Genomic DNA, 22553 nt, shown 5'->3' with positions numbered 1-22553 from the left:
CAGTCCAGATTGTGTGTTGAGCCTCCTGTGCAGCAGATGGAGACAGACTAAACTGAAAAGGGTATCCTATATCAGGACAGAGCCTACCCTGCAGCCCTTCAGTATTTGTCTGTCTCCAGCAGATGGATCAGCCCACCCTGCGGTTCCCTGATCTTGGCTAATTAGCCCTTTCTGGTTTGGGTACTTTTCTCTTAAAGGATCAAGCAAGTACTTTTAATTTGTTCTGGGTTTTAAAAAAACCAAAAAGTAACACTGAATTGGCTCTGTTTGCTTTTTCTCTCTCAGGAGACAGACTGTCTCCTCGCTCTTGCGGGGCTTGGCCCCTTGTGTTTCCATAGCCTAGGCCCCTGTTCCTGGTGATCCTATTGGGGGTGAAACTGGTGGTCCAGTCACTCCCCCCTCACCTGGCTGCTTTTTTGTTCAGGGAAGCTTCTTCCCCGACAGTGCCCTCAGGGAATGTGCGTTCCCATGCATCTAGTTTTCTGAAGTAAAAAAAATAAATCTCCACAAGCCAGTCTATTTTTACTTCTGTGGCATATCGGTACACTACTTTCTCCAGCAGCCAGGGTGTTGTTGATAGAGGAGCGTGCAGGGTTCGTTCTTCTGCCTCCACTCCTCCCGACAGCGAAGTTCAGTTCATCAGTTGTTTTTTTTCTTCAGATCGTGGCTCCTCTTCAGCGAGAATGCCACGATCACACTGCTGTCTTGCTTTGTGGTGAGCCCTCGAGGTGTCTCTCACGCGAGGGGCTCTGTTCATCATGTTTGCCGGGTGGGGAAGGTCCCTCCCCGGCAGGGCTGGCAAAACAAGCCCAGAGTCGCTCCTCACAATGCGTGGCTAGGCCGTTCCCGGGTCGGCAAACCGCGGGAATAGCGGCCATCTTGGGGGTTTCAGCAGCTCCCGATTCGGGGCTGCTCAGAGCAGAAGATTCAAATTTTTGGGGGGCTCCCCCCAATTTGAGCTCCGTGCGGCCCCAGGATGTGGTCCCTGACACCCCCCCCCCCCCCCCCCCCGGCAAGTCTAGGCCACGTTTTTCGTCGGAATTTGTGCTTCACATGCACAAATCCTATCTGGCCAGCTTGCAGGAGGAGGAGGACCCTTCACCAGGTCCCCTGCCGGCCAAACTCTCGCAGCTGGCCCCTCCACTCGCTCCTGTGGCTCTGGATGCACAGGAGTCTGTCCGGGTGCGGGTGGTCCCGGAGGCCCCTCCTTTCCCAGACCCTCCGGCGCCTCTAGGGACTCTGGATCCGAATCTGGACTTGGCGGAGACACTCCCCACTCTGGAAGGTTCTCTGTTTATTTCAGAAAGAAGAGTTGGAACCCATCATTCCCTTTGTCATTCAGGTGTTAGGGATTGAGGGGCCCCCGGCGGATACTCTTACCACCTTGCTGCCAGTGCACATGGACCCGGTCCTGGCGGGACTCAGGGCTCCGGCTTGTGCTTTTCCTTTTCATCCTATGCACAAGTTGCTGCTCCTCCGGGAATGGGAAGCTCCTGAGGCGGGGCTCCGCGTCGGGAAATCCATGAACAAGCTTTATCCACTCCCGGTGGAGGACTGCCTGGAAATGCTGAAAATTCCCCACGGTGGATTCTTCAGTGTCCACTGTTACTAAGCACACCACTATTCCAGTGGTAGGTGCTACGGCCTTGAAGGATGTACAGGATCGCAAGCTCGAATTCCATCTTAAACGTTATCTTCGAGATTCTGGCCTTGGGAGTCCGGGCGACTATTTGCAGCAGTCTCATACAGCGGGCAAGCCTTAGGTGAGTTCAACAATTGCTCGGCTCCCAGGACCTCCCGTCTGCAGAGGCGGAGCAGGCTAAACAGTTGGAAGGCGCCATTGCGTATGGGGCAGATGCTCTGTAAGATCTTCTCCGCGTCCAGGCGAAAGTGATGGCCTCAGCGGTATCCGTCAGAAGGCTCCTCTGGTTACGCAATTGGTCAGCGGACCCATCGACCAAGGCGCGGTTGGGCACTCTGCCTTTTAAAGGTAAGTTGCTCTTTGGCAAGGACCTTGAGCAGCTCATTAATTCCTTGGGTGAGAACAAGGTTCATAGGCTGTGTGAGGACCGACCGAAACAATCCCGAGCGTTTGTGCCTTCCTGTTTCCGGTTTTGGGGCCAATGTAGATATACGGCTCGAGGGCATGGTGCTTCTTCTAGGGATTACCCTTCCAGATCTCAATCTTGGTCTCAATCCTTTTGAGGTTGCCGGCCCTTCCATGAGGGGGCATCCCAGCGTACCACCCCGAAGCCCACTTTCCAATGAGATTCGGTCGACCCATTCCTCCGTTCCCAATCTAGGGGTCATCTCTCCCTATTTTTCGAGGAATGGGTCAAGATCACGTCGGACCAGTGGGTTCTCAAGGTTATCCGAGACTGTTACGCTTTAGAATTTTCTCAAGATCTGCCGGACCTCTATGTAGTCTCTCCTTGCGGACTTCTGAAGTGGGATGCGGTGGCCCAAACCCTTACCAGGCTCCTGCAGTTGGGCGCCATTGTCCCAGTTCCAGCGGAAGAGCTTGGCGCCAGCCAGTATTCCATCTACTTCATAGTACCAAAGAAGGAAGATTCCTTTCGCCTGATCTTGGACCTCAAAAGGGTCAACCGGGCCCTCAAGGTGCCCCATTTTCGTATGGAGACCCTGAGGGTGGTCATAGCAGCTGTTCATCCCGGTGAATACCTGGCCTCTCTCGACCAAACAGAGGCGTACTTAAACATCCCGATTCGCCCCAAGCACCAGAAGTACCTTCGCTTCCACGTTCTGGGCCAGCACTTTCAGTTCCGGGCGCTGCCCTTCGGTCTAACCACCGCGCCGCACACCTTCACCAAGGTCATGGTGGTGGTGGCGGCTGCTCTCCGCTGGGAAGGAGTCTTGGTCCATCCTTATCTAGATGACTGGTTCATGAAGGCGAAGTCGGAGGTTCTCTGCCGGCAGGCGGTCGACCGGGTTCTAGCTCTTCTTACCTCTCTCGGGTGGATAATCAATTTCCCCAAAAGCCATTTACAGCCTTCCCAGGTGTTGGAATTTCTTGGGGCACGCTTCGATACTCGGGTCAGCAAGGTGTTCCTACCCCATGCTCAGGCATTCAAGCTCATCGACCAGGTGCACAACCTTATCTCGCTCCCGCTCCCGACGGCGTGGGACTACCTTCAGGTCCTGGGACCTATGGCCTCCACCATCGACCTAGTCCCTTGGGCTTTTGCGCAAATGCGACCATTACAGAGAGCTTTGCTATCACACTGGCAGCCGGTGTCAGAACAGTTTCAAGTGGTTCTTCCGCTTTCAGCCTCTATCATCGCCGACATACAGTGGTGGCTTTTGCTTCCACGTCTTCTGAGGGGAATGCCTCTTCAAACTCCACAGTGGATCATAGTCACTACGGATGCCAGTCTCTCCGGCTGGGGAGCAGTCTGTCAGTCTCAGACCATGCAGGGATATTGGTCCTCAGTCCACATCAATCGGCTGGAAGCCCGGGCGGTTCGCCTGGCTCTACAAGAGTTTCTGCCCCTGCTCCGAGGCAAGGCGGTGAGGGTCCTCTCCGACAACTCCACCACAGTAGCTTATATCATTCAGCAGGGGGGCACTCTGAGTCATCTAGTGGCCCTGGAAGCCAGCCAGCTCCTTGCCTGGGCGGAGCGTCACCTGGACTGCCTAGCAGCCTCCCACATAGCGGGCAAGGAGAATGTGCAAGCCGATTTTCTCAGTCGCCAGCGTCTCGATCCGGGAGAGTGGGAGCTCTCAGACAAAGCCATGGGATTGATCATCAGCAGGTGGGGTCCCCTGCACCTGGACCTCATGGCAACCTTGAGCAATTCCAAAGCCAACAGGTTCTTCAACCGCTGGAGGGAGCACTGTTTGGAGGGATGCTGTAGCTCTCCCCTGCCCTCGGACGTCCTCCTCTACGTGTTTCCTCCGTGGCCTCTCGTGGGAAAAGTTCTCCAAAGAATAAAACTTCAGGAGAGGCCGGTCATCCTGGTAGCACCCGAATGGCCCCGCAGGCCGTGGTTCACGGTTCTGGTCAACCTGGCGTCGGACTGGCCTCTTCGTCTCGGCCATAAGAATATAAGAACATGCCATACTGGGTCAGACCAAGAGTCCATCAAGCCCAGCATCCTGTTTCCAACAGTGGCCAATCCAGGCCATAAGAACCTGGCAAGTACCCAAAAACTAAGTCTATTCCATGTTACCGTTGCTAGTAATAGCAGTGGCTATTTTCTAAGTCAACTTAGTTAATAGCAGGTAATGGACTTCTCCTCCAAGAACTTATCCAAACCTTTTTTAAACACAGCTTTACTAACTGCACTAACCACATCCTCCGGCAACAAATTCCAGAGTTTAATTGTGCGTTGAGTAAAAAAGAACTTTCTCCGATTAGTTTTAAATGTGCCACATGCTAACTTCATGGAGTGCCCTCTAGTCTTTCTATTATACGAAAGTATAAATAACCGAGTCACATCTACTCGTTCAAGACCTCTCATGATCTTAAAGACCTCTATCATATCCCCCCTCAGCCGTCTCTTCTCCAAGCTGAACAGCCCTAACTTCTTCAGCCTTTCCTCATAGGAGAGCTGTTCCATCCCCTTTATCATTTTGGTTGCCCTTCTCTGTACCTTCTCCATCGCAACTATATCTTTTTTGAGATGTGGCGACCAGAATTGTACACAGTATTCAAGGTGTGATCTCACCATGGAGCGATATAGAGGCATTATGACATTTTCTGTTTTATTAACCATTCCCTTCCTAATAATTCCTAACATTCTGTTTGCTTTTTTGACTGCCACAGCACACTGAGCCGACTATTTTAAAGTATTATCCACTATGATGCCTAGATCTTTTTCCTGGGTGGTAGCTCCTAATGTAGAACCTAACATCGTGTAACTACAGCAAGGGTTATTTTTCCCTATATGCAACACCTTGCACTTGTCCACATTAAATTTCATCTGCCATTTGGATGCCCAATCTTCCAGTCTTGCAAGGTCTTCCTGTAATGTATCACAGTCTGCTTGTGATTTAACGACTGAATAATTTTGTATCATCCGCAAATTTGATAACCTCACTCGTTGTATTCCTTTCCAGATCATTTATATATATATATTGAAAAGCACCGGTCCCTGAGGCACTCCACTGTTTACCATTTTCCACTGAGAAAATTGACCATTTAATCCTACTCTCTGTTTCCTGTCTTTTAACCAGTTTGTAATCCACGAAAGGACATCGCCTCCTAGCCCATGACTTTTTAGTTTTCGTAGAAGCCATGTCTTTGTATATGTTCTGTGATTTTGATGCTTAGAACATTTTCCACTATTTTTCCTGGCACTGAAGTTAGGCTAACCGGTCTGTAGTGTCCTGGATCGCCCCTGGAGCCCTTTTTAAATATGGGGGTTACATTAGCTATCCTCCAGTCTTCAGGTACAATGGATGATTTTAATGATAGGTTACAAATTTTTACTAATAGGTCTGAAATTTCATTTTTTAGTTCCTTCAGAACTCTGGGGTGTATACCATCCGGCCATCTTCCTTGTCTGCTTCGGCAGGGTCCCGTATTTTTCGACCAGGCGGATCGCTTTTGTCTAGCGGCCTGGCTTTTGAACGGAGACGTCTGAGGCGTAAAGGCTATAAGGAGGAGGTGATTACCACTCTCCTGCGAGTGTGTAAGCCATCTACTTCTTTGGCTCATGTTCGTGTTTGGAAAGTCTTTGAGAATATCTGTTCTGAATCGGGTGTCTCAGCGGGTTCGGCACCGGTCTCCATGGTCGTTTCCTTTCTTCAGAAAGGCCTCTCCAAGAGTCTTTCCTTCAATTCGTTGCGAGTCCAAGTGTCCGTTCTCGGTTCTCTTCTCGGTCGAGTAGAAGGGCACACCTTGGCATCTTACCCGGATGTTGCTCGGTTCTTGAAGGGAGCAAAACATTTGAGGCCACCCGTCCGTCCCACATGTCCGTCCTGGAATCTCAATTTAGTCCTCCGGGCTCTCTGTGTGGCTCCATGTGAATCTCTCAGTCGGGCTACTCTAAAGGATCTTTCGCTTAAGGCAGTTTTCTTAGTTTCTATTTGTGCCACTCGTCGGGTTTCGGAGATTCAAGTGCTGTCTTGCAGGGAGCCCTTTCTGCGTTTTTCTGATTTGGGAGTCTCTCTCAAAACTCTTCCTTCCTTTTTGCCGAAGGTCGTTTCTTCCTTCCATGTTAATCAGTCAGTGGAGCTTCCCGCATTCTCTCCGGAGGACATCGCGGGTCCCGCTGGGGGCGATCTTCGCCGGCTTGATGTGAAATGCGTCTTACTCCGTTATCTTCAAGTTACCAATGATTTTTGGTTCTCCGATCATCTTTTTGTCCTCTGGAGTGGTCCAAATAGGGGCAAACAGGCTTCTAAGACTACTATTGCTCGGTGGTTGAAGGAAGCGATTTTCTCGGCATATCTTTGCCAAGGCCGAACAGTTCCTGAGGGCTTGAAGGCTCACTCTTTGTGTTCTCAGGCTACTTCATGGGCAGAGAGTCATTCGGTCTCTCTGCAAGAAATCTGCAGGGCCGCTACATGGACATCCCTGCATACATTTGCTCAGCATTACCGTCTTGATGTGCACGCACCGGTCTTTGGTTCTTTTGGGCAGCAGGTGTTTCGAGCAGGACTGTCTTGGTCCCACCCGGTTTAGGGAAGCTTTGGTACATCCCACGATCTGGACTGATCCAGGTATGTACAGGGAAAGGAAAATTAGTTCTTACCTGCTAATTTTCATTCCTGTAGTACCACGGATCAGTCCAGACGCTCTTCCCTGGTTTCTTTCCTTTTCTGCCGTCCGCTCGAAGCTTTGCCTACAGGTCTCTGGATGAATGTCACCTATCATTATCTTAAGGAAACCGGAAGCATCTGTATTGATGACAAAGGATATGCAAGAGTGCTATCCTACAGAGTCCATTCCTTGTTGATAATTGTTTCGTTTCTTACTCATTTGAGTCTTGTTTACTTGCTTGATCTCTTTTCTAGGTTATCTTAGTTATTATCTGCTTTGACAATGGTTATACTTAAGGGCTACAGGGTAGGCTCTGTCCTGATATAGGATACCCTTTTCAGTTTTAGTCTGTCTCCATCTGTTGGACAGGAGTCTCAACCCACGATCTGGGCTGATCCGTGGTACTACAGGAACGAAAATTAACAGGTAAGAACTAATTTTCCTATAGTCCTCACACATGGGTGACATCATCCAATGGAGCCTGGCACAGAAAACTTTTGTCTTGACTGGCATACTGAGCATGCCCAGCATGCCGCTAACCACACATCCACATGGGTTCCCTCTTCAGTCTCTTCCTTTCCGCGAAGCTGCTGCCTCGTGGTCATAAGCTCCTAGTTCTTCAAATTTTTGCTGTTATCGCGTCACGTAGGGTCCCTCGTATTTTTTGTCAGTTCTGCTCTCCACGACCTGGTAAGTCCTTTGATCATTCGCGGTCGACTGCCAACTGTTTCATCTCCCGGTGTACGCTGACCATTGACCGCGTGTCACATACTTTTTCCAATGGCAACGACCAGTTTTCGCCAGTACCTCCAGACTATATGTCCATAACAGACCCCACGAGGTCTGCATCTGCCTGGGGGCTTCACACAATGTCTGCGGTTGTGACCTTTGTGCCCAGATGACCCCGAAGGGCCATTGGGCATGTCTCGACAAGATGGAAAAATAATTTGGTTTCAAAAGACCGGATCCATTGTCGTCTTCAGAAAGGAGGTCACAACTTTGATCCCCATCAAGGTTGCCCCCACAACCGTTTCCCAGGCCCGAGACTGGAGCCGGGGATCGGCTGTAGTGAGGTTCCTGGAAAAGACTATGGCGATCATCAAGAATAGTCGAAGAAACATCACCATTGGTCATCGTCCTCTAAACCAGACCATGGACAGTCATTGGCATCTGTACCTCCTCCGAAGCAGTCTCGGGCAGAGGAAGCGATTCCCTCTGACCCCTCTAAAGCCTCCATGTGGCCTCCACTGACACCGGTGGAGGGATTGGTGCACCCCTGTTACCTGGGGGATGTCCTGATTCTGCTTCCTCCTCCTCAAGCCATTTTGTTCTCGGCTGCCTTTGAGGAGAAGTTGGAGAGGCCCCAGGTCCTGCAGGGCTTCAGGTCTCCAGTCCCACTGGGACCGCCGCAGGAGCTGATTCCACTGGTGCTTGCACCATTTTTGGAATGGCTTGATATGCTGCTCAGTTTTCTACCGACGCAGCTGGCACCGATGCCCCAAGCCTCTTCGCAGCCGAAAGGAGCACTGCTGCCACCGCCACCGGCCCCCCATACCGGTAAGCGACTCCTCAGAGGAGGATGGGCCATTGGGTTCAATGGCGTCTCAGGCCAGCTCCCCCAGCGCCATCGGGATCGGTTTTGTCAATGCCTTTGGTGCCATCGATTCTGTTGCCATTGGACCCATCGGCACTCCTATGGTCTCGCAGCCCATCGATGCCTCTGGCTCTTTTTTCAGTGCCTTTGAGGCCTACACCTCAACTGCCATTGGGTCTTCGACCCTCCGTATCCCCAGAAGGATGCAGTGAGGAGGAGGCCCCTTATGACTCCTGGGAAGGGGAGGCGTCCATATCCTCCACTGAGGAATTGAAGGATCTGCCTTCAGAGCCCTCTCCACCAGAGAAGCAGTGAAAATCTCCACTGGAGGATCTCTCCTTCGTGGGATTCATAAGAATCTGTGCCTTTCCAGCTTTTAAAAGAGCAAGATACCAGGCACAGGATGCTTGAGATTCTGCAATTCATGGAAGCCCCAAAATAGGTAGTGGCGGTGCCAGTCCATGACATCTTCAAGGAGATGGTAGCCCACCTTTGGAAGCACCCCATTTCGGTGCCACCAGTGAACCGGAAGACAGACACAGTTTACCTAGTCTAGCCTACCACCGGGTTCGAGCACTGTCAGTTCCCCTACCAATCAGTGGTGGTAGAGTCAGCCTTGAAAAAGACAAAGAGGATCTGCAACATGTCTCGGCTCCCCCAGGGCGGGAGCATAGGGCTCTCGATGCCCTTGGATGCCAGATGTTTCAGGGTGCAATATTAACTTCACGAATTGCTTGCTACCAATTGTATGTGGGGCAGTACTCAGGGAACCTGTAGAAACAGGCCCTTCAATTTAGTGACCACAGCAATTTCAGGAGGATTTCCAAAAAATCATCCAGCAGGGCCTGGAGTGTGATAAGCACGAAGTTCGCTCTGCTTATGACATCTTTGTGACAGCCATGAGGACTACCATGGTGGGCATGAGGGCTCAGCGGACAGCGTGGCTATTTGTCTCAGACTTGCGCCCTGAAATCCAGGACTGCCTGGCTGACTTGCCATGCACGGAGGAAAATCTGTTTGGAGACAGAATCAAGGAGGCAGTAGTACAACTGAAAGACTATCAAGAGACCCTTCAGCAACTCTCCACTAGTACCTCTGACACCCAACCAACCAAGAAGCCCCCTCAGAAGTATCTGAAGAGGTCCTTCTACCGGCCATGCAAATACTGCCCACTGGCTTTGAGAGCCAGACCTCAATGATCTTCTCCCAGAGCGAGGCCCAGACAGCCTCGGGCACCCCGAGCAACCATAGTTCAACTGCAGAACCCCTCCACGGGGTTTTCATTGGCAGCCAGGGAACAGGAGCCAGCTCTCTCCACAAGACACCAACCCCCGGTCCGGCGTTGGCTCCGGCATTTGCAGACCGATGGACCTCCATAATATCAGACCTCTGGGTCCTGTCCATTGTGCGTCGGGGCTACAGGATGCACTTCCAGCAAGTTCCACCCCGTTCACTGAACCATTTTCCCAATGGAGACCAACAAAGGACTGGCAAATGCTTCGGGTAGAGCTCTCTGCCCTTGTACTGGCTCTGGCGGTCAAACCCGTTCCGCCAAGTCAGCACAGTGAGGGGTTCTACACCAGGTATTTTCTAATCCCCAAGAAGATGGGGGGACTCCAGCCCATTTTGGACCTGAGGCCCTTAAACCATTTCTTGGTAAAGGAGAAGTTCAAAATGGTCTTGCTGGGCACCTTGATTCTTCTTCTCAAAGCGGGAGACTGGCTCAGCTCTCTAGATCTAAAAGACGCATACGCCCATATCCTCATCTTTCAGGCAGATCAGCAATACCTTCAGTTCCTGGTCGATGGGAGTTACTACCAGTATCGCGTTCTGCCCTTTGGTCTGGCATCCACGCCCCGTGACTTTACCAAGTGTCTAGCAGTTGTCAGTACATATCTTTGGAGACTGAGGATTCATGTCTTCCCATACCTCGACAATTGGCTTATCAAGAGCACTTCAGGACAGGGGGCACAGAGTGCCCTGTGCACCTTGATCCAAATTTTGGAAATCCTGGGATTTTTGATCAACTATCCAAAATCCCATCTCCAACCGTCCTTGCAACTGGACTTCATTGGGGCTCGACTGGACACTGCCCAGGCGAAGGCTTTCTTGCCTCGGGACAGGGTGGAGACCCTTGCGGCTCTCGCTCAAGCGGTCTCTGCTTGCTACCATGTCTTGGCACACCAGTTTCTCCGGTTGCTGGGCCACATGCCAGCGACAGTGCATGTCACCCCCTTTGCTGAACTGCACATGTGCAGGGTGCAGTGGACGCTACATTCTCATTGGTGCCAGGCTTCTCAAGACTTGGGTGCCCGTGTTCTAATCACCACACTGCTTCATCATTCCCTTCAGTGGTGGGTGACTCCTTCCAGTCTGGAAAGGGGAATTCTGGAGTCCACAACCCCAAGCTACCCTCACCGTTGACACATCTCAGACGGGATGGGGAGCACATCTGGCGGGTCTCCTCACCCAGGGTCTAGTCTGAACAAGAATCGCAGTCTCAAATCAACTTCCTGGAGCTGCAAGCGATTCGGTACGCACTCCAAGAATTCCGAGAGCAGCAGATTGCTGGCAGATGCATTCTCGATTCACTGGGGCACCGGGATGCTGTACTCTTACCCTCCTTTTCCTCATCTCGAAAATACTCCAGAAGCTTCAGCAGGATCAGGCCTCATGATCCTGATTGCCCCCTTTTGACCCCGTCAGGTCTGGTTTCCGACCCTGTGGGATCTGGCCTCACACCCCCCGATCCAGTTGGGGACGGCCCCAGACCTAATCACCCAGGACCGGGGCAGGCTCAGTCATCCCAACCTACAAGCCCTGGCCCTTACAGCTTGGATGTTGACCAGGTGATTGTGCAAGCCCTTGGCCTTTCGGAAGGGGTGACGCAAGTTATTCTGGAGTCCAGAAAACCTTCTACCAGAAAATCTTACAACATGAAGTGGAATAGGTTTTCCACTTGGTACAAGGGATGCAGTCTGGATCCCTTTTCTTGCTCTCCTCCTGCGCTCTTAGACTTTCCCTCTCAGAATCCGGTCTTTAAACCATATCAGTGAGAGTTCACCTCAGCACCATAGGGGCTTACCACCGGGGAACAGGTGGTAACTGCGATCTCCTTTCATCCGCTTGTGAGGCGATTTATTGAAGGGCTTATTACAACTAAAGCTCCCCACTCGCCCTCCAGTGATCCCTCCTGGGATCGCACGTCGTCCTGTCAAATTCATGAAATCCCCATTTTTGAACCATTACGATCTTGTGACCTGAAGTACCTCTCCTGGAAGGTCATCTTCTTGGTCGCAGTGACTTCAGCTCGCAGGGTCAGCGAACTGCAAGCCCTAGGGTCATACCCACCTTATACAAGATTTTCTCATGACAAAGTGGTCCTCAGGACACACCCAAAGTTCCTTCCCAAGGTGGTTTCAAAGTTCCATCTCAGCCAATCCATCGTGTTGCCTTCCTTTTTCCTCACACTCACCTAGGTGAATGGGCTCTGCACACTTGAGATTGCAAGAGAGCACTGGCTTTTTACTTAGAGCGGACGGGGCCTCACCGCCTCTCCACTCAACTCTGTCTCCTTCAACAAGAACAGGCTAGGGGTTACTGTCTCCAAGCAGACTCTATCCCATTGGCTTACAGACTGCTTTGCCTTCTGCTACGCACAGGCAGGCCTACAGCTTGACGGTCAGGTCAAGGCTCACTCTGTATGAGCCATGTCAGTCTCAGTGGCTCATTTGCATGCAGTCCCCATTCACAAGATTTGCAGAGCAGCGACCTGGAGTTCCCTCCACACATTCGCCTTACATTATTGCCTGGACAAGAATGACCGGCAGGACAGTCGATTCGGACAATCTGTCCTCGTAATCTGTTCCAGTTATGAAAACCCAACTCTTCCTCCGTGGGCCCTGTCCTTGGGTGCAGGCCTGCTCATGTGGTTATTGCAGCTCTAGTTGTGCATGTTGGCACCTGTTCTCTGCTACACATGTTCGAAGTGGCCTGAAGCTACTTAATCACCCATGTGTGAGGACTACCATCCTGCTTGTCCTTGGAGAAAGCAGAATTGCTTACCTGTAACAGGTGTTCTCCAAAGACAGCAGGATGTTGGTCCTCACAAAACCTGCCCACCACCCCACAGTGTTGGTTTTTCTCTCAGTTTGTATTTTATTTTTCGCGAGCTCTATGTTATAAGACTGAAGAGGGACCCCGCATGGTTAGCGGCATGCTGGCCATGCTCAGTGTGCCAGTCAAAGTTTTTTCCGTGCTGGGCTCCATCGGATGATGTCACCCATGTGTGAGTACTAACATCCTGCTGTCCTTGGAGAACACCTGTTACAGGTAAGCAACTCTGTGCTTTCCCCATGTTCTTCATAAAGGTAATTTTACTGGTTACTGGTTCTAAGTCAGTAGCGGTCCACAAAAAACACATTCAAATATAGTATCATGGAAATGAGACATTTACGTATGGGACACCGATAATTTCTATTTGTGACTGAGAGTATATCTCTGCAATAATGTTGTTCCCACTCTGAGCTCTTCAAATCCCCTCCCTTCTGCAAACTACTCAAGCACAACACCTACTTTTCATGCCCTAAGCCTACCAGCCCCGGCTCATCAATCAAGTACAGCCCCAGCAGTTCAATCTTTATTTCCTTTTGAGTGTTTTTATATGGACATGTCCGTTTGTTTTTGTTTTTTCATTTCCGTTCCTTAAACATACAACAGTGAGTATCTGACTTAGAACCAGAGCATAACATTCCAGTTGCTAAGTGTGGCAGAAATCCAGTGGTCAATAGCTTCAAAACTTATCTGGTCACCTGTTTTCAGCAGGTAAACCCAACTGACCATCAAGATTTACAGAAGTTTGTGCAGCCACTAGCCTATATCATTTTATAATACTTAATATGAAATGTTTGTTCCCATGAGGGATTGAGCAGGCTAACCTAAAAGCCATCTTGCCACTAAAATGATGCAGAGTATTTACCAAAAGCCCTTTGAGAAGACTTAAGAAACTAAATATGTATACCCTAGACAAGGGGAAAGAGGAGCTATGCTAGAGACCGTCAAATAGCTCCAAAATATAAATAGTGCAGACGAGATGAGTCTTGTGGTACTTGACTCCTGTCATATTTTATACATAGAAACAATATGATGGGTTTTACAGTGCTTATCTGCCATGTTGTCTGTCCAATTCTCTTCCTCTGTTTCATTTTCGTAGCCTTTCTGTAGACCATCTTTACTCTGTCTCCTTTAAGAGGTGTACAGTTTTCTAGATGAGATCTCACCAACGATCTGTACAAAGGCATTGTCGCCTTCTTCCCCCCCCACCCTCTAATAGTTCTGCCTTTCCCTGTGCACCCTAGCATTCCTCTGACTCTCTGCCATGTTGCACTGTTTCACTATCTTGAAATCATCAGAAAAGATCACCCTGATGTTTCTTGCTCCTGGTTGGTGCACATCAGTATGACTCCCCTGGATTTCCGCATCCCACATGCATGTTTTTGCACTTTTTTGAAGAGAAAAATAGCTGCCAAGCGTTTGGACCATTCCTTGAGCTTTCTTAGCTCCTTCTTCTTCTGTCAACTCCTTCACTGGATGCAAAGAAGACTTCTGTCTTCAGAGTTCAAAGTATCTTTAGATTTTTTTTGTGATGAACTCAGAATCTAACCATTAATATGTGATGAAACATTCTTATTTGATAGGAGAGAACCAACTACTGCCTGCCAAAACCCCCATCAGCATGTTGCTGCAAAACCTGCAAGAATGCAATCAGTATGAACTGGCCTTACAGCTTATAGTCCGGTCATTTGGGACTTGTCTTCTGCATGTGGTTTCAAACAGCATGGACTTATGCCTAAGCGCAAAGGTATGCTAAAATCAGCAGAATGCCACCAAGCAAAGTGCAAAGCTAGAAAAATACATCAAAGGGTGGTGTGTGTGTGTGTGTGTGTGTGTGTGTGTGTGTGTGTGTGTGTGTGTGTGGACTGTGCAAGGAAAATAATTAAATTAGATCTGATGTTCCCTTCGCACTTTAAGAGAAAGGAAAGCTAAAACATTTTAGATGTGGTACTTTCCTCAGAGTACATTTAGCTTGCCCTGATTCCACGATTGTTAAGAAACTATGTGAAAATTCTAGTCCATTTGATTTAAAAAAAAAAAAAAAGATATGACTGTTTTTTCCTTTAAGAAGACTCCTTGCATGTATGCGCATTTACAAAGGCCCCTGCTTAGGGTGAGCCAGGAGGGCAATTTGCAAAGCCATTTATGTGGATGAACTGAGATTTCCTCAGATGAATTAGTTGGTGGAAAACCGCCCTCCCTCACTCTAGCTAATTGTAGACATGCACTACCATGCACATACCCTTCAGATACATTTAAGAACATAAGATTTGCTATACTGGGTCAGACCAAAGATCCATCAAACTCTGTATCCTGTTTCCAACAGTGGCCAATCCAGGTCACAGGTACCTGGCAGGATCCCAAGGGGTGTTTGTGGGAAGTATACCTAAGGGGAGGGTAGGATCACAAAATAATGGGTTAGATTTAATAACATGCATGCGCGCATGTTATAAAATCGAGGTCACCTCCAATCAATACTCTATTAACTTTCCTTACATTTTTCAAAAAGGAGCAAATCTCTCAATGGTTGGAACAAACTGTAAAATGCAGTGTATCCACCAACGGGAAAAATTTTGGGGGAAAGAAGAGGAAGGTTTCATACAATTTCATATCATCGCATCCAGCAATGTATGGCAATTTTTAATCATAAACCGACCTCCTCCAACCCGTGAATATTTTTTTGTTATTTTTAAGCATGATTAAATTTAATGAATAGTGACTTAAAAACTTTTTCCTTGAGATTATTTCCACCCACAGTTAGGCTTTGGAGGAGGTCGGTTTATGATTAAAAATTGCCATACATTGCTGGATGCGATGATATGAAATTGTATGAAACCTTCCTCTTCTTTCCCCAAAAGTTTTCCCGTTGGTGGATACACTGCATTTTACAGTTTGTTCCAACCATTGAGAGATTTGCTCCTTTTTGAAAAATATAAGGAAAGTTAATAGAGTATTGATTGGAGGTAATATCGGGTTTATATTTCTATGATATTTATATCCCTCGTAAAAAATAGTTGTGTGTTGTTTTGGTGGTTTCTTACATAAAATCGAGGTCGGCACGCACAAGGGGGGTGCACAATTATGCACCTTGTGCGCGCCGAGCCGCACTGCCTTCCCCCATTCCCCCTAATGACCACGCTGTTGGAGGCCTCTGGCCCCGCCCCAGGACCACCCCTTTTGTAAAGGCCCGGGACTTACACGTGTTCCAGGGCTTTACGCTTGTTGCCGGGCCTTTTTAAAACAGGCCTGGTGCGCGTAACCTTTTGAAAATCCAGCCCAGTGTGTACGGTCTGTGTATTTTCAAATCTAAGTGTGTTGTTTTCCATAAAAATTCTACCTGCACAAAAAACAGGTGCAAAATGTGCTTTTCCTTCAAAATTTGTTGCAAAGTCAAAAGATAAAAAGTACACATGGACTTAGCACCAATGTAGGCAGCTTGAAAATTGCCCCTGTGTGATCATGAAAGCTTACTTGCTTCACAATGTTTTTATCATTTCCTATTTGCAATGACATATAACTCATATTTTTTTCTTAGATATTTGATGAGAAAACACTGACGCATAGTAAAAGCTTTATTTTTAATTTGGGAGAAAAAATGGTCTCGCTCGTTAAAGGTACAGCTGTGGCATTGCTGGACAAAGTAAGTACTTTGTAAAATAAAATCTTCGGGGTAGATATTCAAAACGATAAAAGGGATGGAATGATTCTCCTATGAGGAAAGGCTAAAAAGGTTAGGGCTCTTCAGCTTGGAGAAGAGTCGACTGATGGGGAGATATGATAGGGCTCTATAAAACGAGTGGATAAGAATGGGTAAATGAAAATCGGTGTGTACACTTTCAAAAAGCACAAAGACTAGATGACATGCTATGAGGTTTCTAGGTCATATATGTAAGACAAATAGAAGAAAATACTTTTTTATTCAATTCATAATTAAACTCTGGAATTCGTTGCCTGAGAATGTGGTAAAAGCTGTTGGCATAGCATGGTTTAAAAAAGGTTTGGACAATCCCTTCCGCAATGTTGCTTTGGAGCAACATTGTGGAAGGGATAGAAGGTAAAGTTTGTCTATTTGTTGATGATACTAAGATCTGCAACAGAGTGAACATGCCTGAAGGAGCAGAGAAAATGAAAAGTGATTTAAGAAAGCTTGAAGACTGTTTTAGGATTTGGCAGCTGGGATTCAATGCCAAGAAGTGCAGAATCATGCATCTGGGATGTGGCAATCCAAAAGAGCAGTTTGTGATGGGCGGTGAAAGACTAATGCGCACGGACTGGGAGAGGGACCTTAGTGTGATAGTGTCTGGTGATTTGAAGTTAGCTAAGCAATTTGACAAGGTGATAGCTAAAGCCAGAAGAATGCTGTGCTGCATAGAGAGAGGAATAACCAGTAAGAAAAAGGAGGTGATTATGCCCTTGTACAGATCCCTAGTGAGGCCTCTCCTGGAGTACTGCATTCAGTACTGGTGCCCATTTCTCAAAAGGGTAGAGGCAGTCCAAAGAAGAGTGACCAAAATGGTGTGGGGTCAGCACTGGAAGGCTTATAAGAGGCAGTAGGATCTGAATACGTATACCCTGGAAGAGAAGGAGGTGCAGGGGGACATATGATACAGACCTTCAGTTACCTTGAAAGGTTTAATGATGCACAGCCATCAAACCTTTTCCATTGGAAAAAAAAATCAGTAGACCTAGGGGTCATGATATGAAACTTCAGGGTGGACAACTCAGAACCAATGTCAGGAAATATTTCTTCATGGACAGGGTGGTGAATTTCTGAAATGCCCTTCAGGAGGAGGTGGTGAAAACGAAAACAGTGAAGGAATTCAGAAGGGCATGGGATAAACACTGTGGATCCCTAAAGGCTAGAGGATAGAAATGAAGGAAAAGAGTGGTTTAGCGGTTGATACCTTAACAAATAGGCCTTGATTCTGTTAATGCAACTCCATCATTGCTCTCTGCTTCAACGGCAGTGGAAAAAGGGGGATTGGATTCAGGCAGCAACCAACAAGGGCCCCGACTTTTACAATTTGGGGACAATATATAGAGGGCCCCAAGTTGTGGAACTCTCTATCTGAGTCGTTACATCTCATTACAGAAGGAAAGAGCTGTAAACTGAAAACATGGCTCTTCAAAAATGCGTATGCTCTAACATAAAATTACAACTTGTAGAAAATTACATAGATATGGTTTGATGAACAATCGAGGTTTAGCCTATAATTCTCTCTGAGTCCAGATAGCAGCCTTAGGCTGTTTCAGAGGGAAGCTGCAAGGGGGCCGTTAGCATCTCATCTGGACATAGTATGTTTTCTTAAAGGAGCAAAGCATTTGTGTCCTCTGGTACGTAGACTTTGTCTTGAAATCGAGTTTTGTGTGGACCTTCTTTTGAACCATTAAGAAGGTCATCTTTGAAAGACCTTACCCTGAAAACTGTGTTCCTGGAGGCGAATTGTTCAGTTCGGTGAATTTCAGAACGTCAAGCGTTATCGGGAAGAGATTCTTTTTTGCGGATTTTGGACGAAAGAGTCTCATGTGTGCGGTGCCTTTTTTGTCCAAGGCCATGTCGCCTTTCATCTTAGCCAGATGGTGGAATTAACTGGCTTTCCGCGCCTGATGTCTGATTCACCCCATGTAAGGGAGCTTCACCTTTTGGACATGCGTCATGTCCTATTGAGGTATCCCAACGTGACAAATGACTTTCGGAGGTCGGACCATCTCTTTGTTTTATTCAGTGGACCAAAGAAGGGTTGTAAAGTGGCGAAGAGCACGATTGCAAGATGGTTGAAGGAGGTGATTGGTTCGGCCTATATCTGTAAAGGTCGGTTAGTCTAGGAGGGGTTGTGAGTACATTCTACTAGGGCGCAGTGTCATTTGGCGGAGTGTCATTTGGTTTCTCCGCAGGAGATTTGTTGAGCAGTGACTTGGTCCTCTTTGCACATTTTTACTAAACACGGCCTGGGAGCCACCGCCGTTCTTCTCTTCGCGGCCTGGAGGCTGCCACCGACTCCGCTGTTTCTTCACGGCCTGGAGGCCGCCACAGACGTCCTCTTCCGCGGCCAGGAGGCCGCCCCGGAGCTCTTCTTCATGCGGCAGGGAGCAGCCATCATTCTTCTTTCTTCGTGGCAGGGAGCTGCCATTAGGGCCTGCTTCCTCCTGTGCCGCAGGATGTCGCTCTCCATGATCTTGCCCCTTCCTAAGCACACGGCCACGCCTCCTCTCTTCATTTAAAGGGCCAGCAGTGGGCAGTCCTCCTGGGTTCCTCCTGCTGACGTCCTCTAGGCATTTCCTCTTCAGCCCTAGGATGAATGTAACATTAAATTTTTTAAGAAAGGAGTAAAAACCTGGCTGTTCTATCAAGCATTCCAATAACACATGATAATTCTTAATTTCTCTGCCTATTACTTTTATCTTAAGTTTTAATATTATATTTTACTTGTTAACGCTAGTTAATTTTTAAATTTTAATACTTTGAGATTATATATTTGCTACTTTCCTTTCTTTTATTTTAAATTTTGAATTGCAAATGTTTTAATTGATATTTTTTTTTATTGTAAACCGATTTGATATGTCTACTTGAAGATCGGTATATAAAAAACAATAAATAAATAAATATAAAGAAGGTCTTCCTCCATTCCATCATTGCCTTCGCAAGGAGTTGGTCATGGAGATGGACTGCTCCTGGATCTTCAGTTCCAGCTCTTCATTCCAGGAGTCCTCCGTGATCCTTCTTTACTTCTTCAAGGCACTCTATTCCTCGTTGCTACTCCTTGTCTTCGTCCGTGGTTCCTGAACCTTCGTCTTTATCTTTGTTCCATGTTCTGGTCTCTCGTCTGATCCCGTCCTCTCGTCTCCAGATGTCCAGACGTCCCCTTGTCTTCAGATGTCTTTGTCCATCATGTTCCAGACATCCTTGAGGTCCTCCTCTCTAGAGGTCCCTGATGTCCAAATGCCATAGATGTCCAGACGCCTAGATGTCCTGATGTCCTGAGGTACCAGTGTCCTTTCGTATCTGATGTCCTATGTTCCGAGTCCTGATCATGAAGTACCTTCAGTCGCTAGCTCCGGGTTCAGCTTTGCCTCGTCCCGGACCTCGCCTCCAGCTGACCTTCCTGGGAGTAAATCTGTATCTATCCGGTGTCTGAGTTTGGTGGCTGGAGTCCTCTTCCGGTTGGATCTGTCTTCGAGCACTGCCCGGATTCCTCCTTCGTCTTGAGCCTCAGTCCTGCGCATGTCCCGCTCTCTGCATGGTCTACGACCAGCCTCTTCAGGTTGTGAAGGGCGCTCAGTGGGACAGGGTGGTCCATGACCAGCCCACGCTGGCTGTGTAGGGCGCCCTGAGGGGCAGGGCCAGTCTAAGTCTCTGAGTATCCTGAGTCCTTATCCTCATCTGAGTCTTCCCAAGTTCCAAGTCCCCATCGGAGTATCTGGAACCCTTGCCTGATTCTCTAGAATCCACCTCTGATCTTCATCCATGACTGAGCGTCTTGCATCTGAGTTCCAAGCTACCTCATGTCCTCGTCTCATCTGAGTTCCAAGCTACCTCATGTCTTCGTCCCATCTGAGTCCCAAGCTCTACATGTTCTTGTTTCGTCTGAGCTTCCAAGTACCAAGCGTCCTCATCTCGTATGAGTCCTAAGCTCCACATGTCCTCATCTCGTTTGAGTCTCCAGCATCCTCGACTTGTTCAAGTCTTCGAGCCTAGTCCAAGTCCGAGGTCTCGTCTTGTTTCAAGTTCCAGTACCATCGCCTGTCCTCCACCTCTGTCCGTCCTGCCGCATCTGCCGCTCCCCAGTGGCAGGTCCGAAAGGGCTATCAAGTGGCCGGAGAGCTACCCCAGAGACCAGCATTGCGTAGTTGGGTCTCTACCGGTGCGTGCAGGTTCGGCAGAGGTTAGGACTCGGTGGTCAGCCTGCTCCTCCCATGCTTGGACACGTCTTGCCTGCCGCGGCACTTTCACGGAGCTCCTCTCTGCAGTTGCGTCGTAGTCCAAGAGCACACATCTCCCCAGAATCGGGATTGCTCCCTAGCGCTCCCGCAACAAGGTTAATATCCTCCTCTCCTGAACTTCCTGGATGACATGAATTTCTGTACACTGTGTGCTGTGTGCCCAAAGAAGGTGCAGGAATAATTGAATTAGTGTCCAAAAGGAATACTTTACTGTAAATAAGTTAGTTTGGCAGCTCAATAAAAATGATTTCTAGCTCCACAAATCTTTCTTTCTCTCACTTAGTGTACAATTCTTGTAGCCTCTATCTGTGCAAGAGTCTTTGGTAAGGCCAGAAATCTAACCACCCTCCTGGCTTAGGTTGAGCAGTGGGCCCCTTAGGTTAGAGCTTCTTGAGTGGGCAGGAACAAACCCTTCCCAGGTGGCAAAAATCTTATCTTAATACACAGAGTTAATGTCTTTATATCCCCAGGGTTTATTGAAGACTCCCAATGGGCGTCCTCTCCTATTTCAGCTGGTTTTCTTACTCACAGTTAGTTGTCCTTTCTTGCAATGAGGATCCCTGATGGAATGGATCCTGGATGGAACTGCAGGTCCACTGATGGTTAGGAAGAGGGGCAGAAAAACCACTTCCTCCCAGATCTTGAAAAAAATTACTTCTTTGTTCCCAAAATAGATAACCTCGGAGGTCCTCTGCAATAGGTCACCACCACTTCAGGGGCAGGTCTTCCCTAAACCTGGGCATCTTCAACTCGGGGTTCCCCAATCCCTGAGCCTCGTAAAGATCCAGGCCTTCAGCAGGGCTCCTTTTCTCAAAAGTCCAAAATCCAAATCAGTCCCTGAGCAATCTCATGTGGAGAGAACAGCAGAGGAGCTCTGACCTGCCCTGGAGGGGTCTGAGATGGTTTCCAAGGCTCCAGGTAGGCCCAAAACGTAACTCAGGATAAAGTTCAACCTTACTCTCTATAACTTCCAACTTACACTGCCCCCAGAGCCCTTTGCAGAGCGCTGTTATAAAACCTCCTGCCAGAGATATCCATTATAGCCCTGCCATGGGAGGGCTGCCACTGAATGGATCCTCCCCTAATTATATTTCTCGAACTGCACTAGCAGGTCTATTCCCAGGGCTTAATGGTAACCCGGAAAGGTACCCAGATTATGAAAAAAAAAGAAAAAAGAAGTTAATTTTGGTGGAAACCACAAGGGCAAATGCGTCACTTTCTCTTTGGTATACCTATGGATATTGTTGTAAGATTTTATTCAGTGCTATTTGCATCCAAGTGTTGTAGAGAAGTGGGCTAGAGTTAATAGATGAGGCAAAACTGGAATGACTGTGTTGAAAATGTTTACTGTATATTGAAGTACCAGTGTGTAATAGCACACAGTAGTGCTTAACATTGTGTAGATATTGTGCCATTATAAACTGAAACTAATTTTTTTTATATAATTGTCTTTATTGGAGAATATTATAAACAGATTGCACTGGATTAACACCACCATATTTAAGAAACTGTCCCATAAGAACAACACCATATTTAAGAAACTGTCCCATAAGAAACCCCTCTCCCTCTGGAGACCCATCTCTCTCTCTCCACCTTGGACCCTCCTGTATAAAATCAAATCTATTCTTCTAAACTTGGCTGTGTGCAAGTGAAACTAAAATTTTAAAGGAAAGGGCACCAAGACAATGGCTAGTCGACCCTCCTTATCTGCCTTTCTAATCGTACTTGGATCATCAGGACATGCTCTAACCATTTGGTAGTTGGGGACCATGATTGGAAAGAAAGGCGCAGGGCTGGCCTGCTGGTTCAGAGGTAGTGCCGTGCCGTGCCAGGGGACTTTGTTCAATTCACAGCTCAGGGCGGCTGGGAATAGGGAAATTATGTAGGCGACTTTCAGAACCACTGAGAGGAGAAGAGGGAGTCTCGGTCTGACAACTGATAGCCGGTTTTAAGTCTCATGATGGCAGGCCCGGTGTATTCTCCCCCAGCAGAAGACTGTTGCTGCGATGATTGAAAGTCCCTGGTAGTGCTGAATGAAGGCTCATGGATCTGGATCCAAACTGTGGGTTTTGGATTGAGCAGGAACCTAAAGGCACAGAAAGAAATCGCCAGGTCAAAAATACAAGAAGCATGAACTGAAGGTGAAGGAATAGCCTAGTGATTAGAGCAGCAGGCTGA

The 22553-nt window shown here is 48.1% G+C and overlaps 1 protein-coding gene across 3 annotated transcripts in view; it reads left to right on the top strand.

Moving 5' to 3' along the window:
* KNTC1 (kinetochore associated 1) overlaps positions 1-22553 on the top strand; it is a 422937-nt gene that overhangs the window by 248881 nt on the left and 151503 nt on the right. For all 3 annotated transcript variants that reach the window (XM_029571458.1, XM_029571459.1, XM_029571460.1), the window contains exons 39-40: positions 14018-14181; positions 15970-16074. In XM_029571458.1, the coding sequence (XP_029427318.1) occupies positions 14018-14181; positions 15970-16074 (269 nt within the window). The remainder of the gene's footprint in view (positions 1-14017; positions 14182-15969; positions 16075-22553) is intronic.

The sequence above is a fragment of the Rhinatrema bivittatum genome, chromosome 11 (genome assembly GCF_901001135.1).
Source record: "Rhinatrema bivittatum chromosome 11, aRhiBiv1.1, whole genome shotgun sequence".
NCBI lineage: Eukaryota > Metazoa > Chordata > Amphibia > Gymnophiona > Rhinatrematidae > Rhinatrema > Rhinatrema bivittatum.
This window is presented reverse-complemented; position numbering and strand designations above follow the sequence as displayed.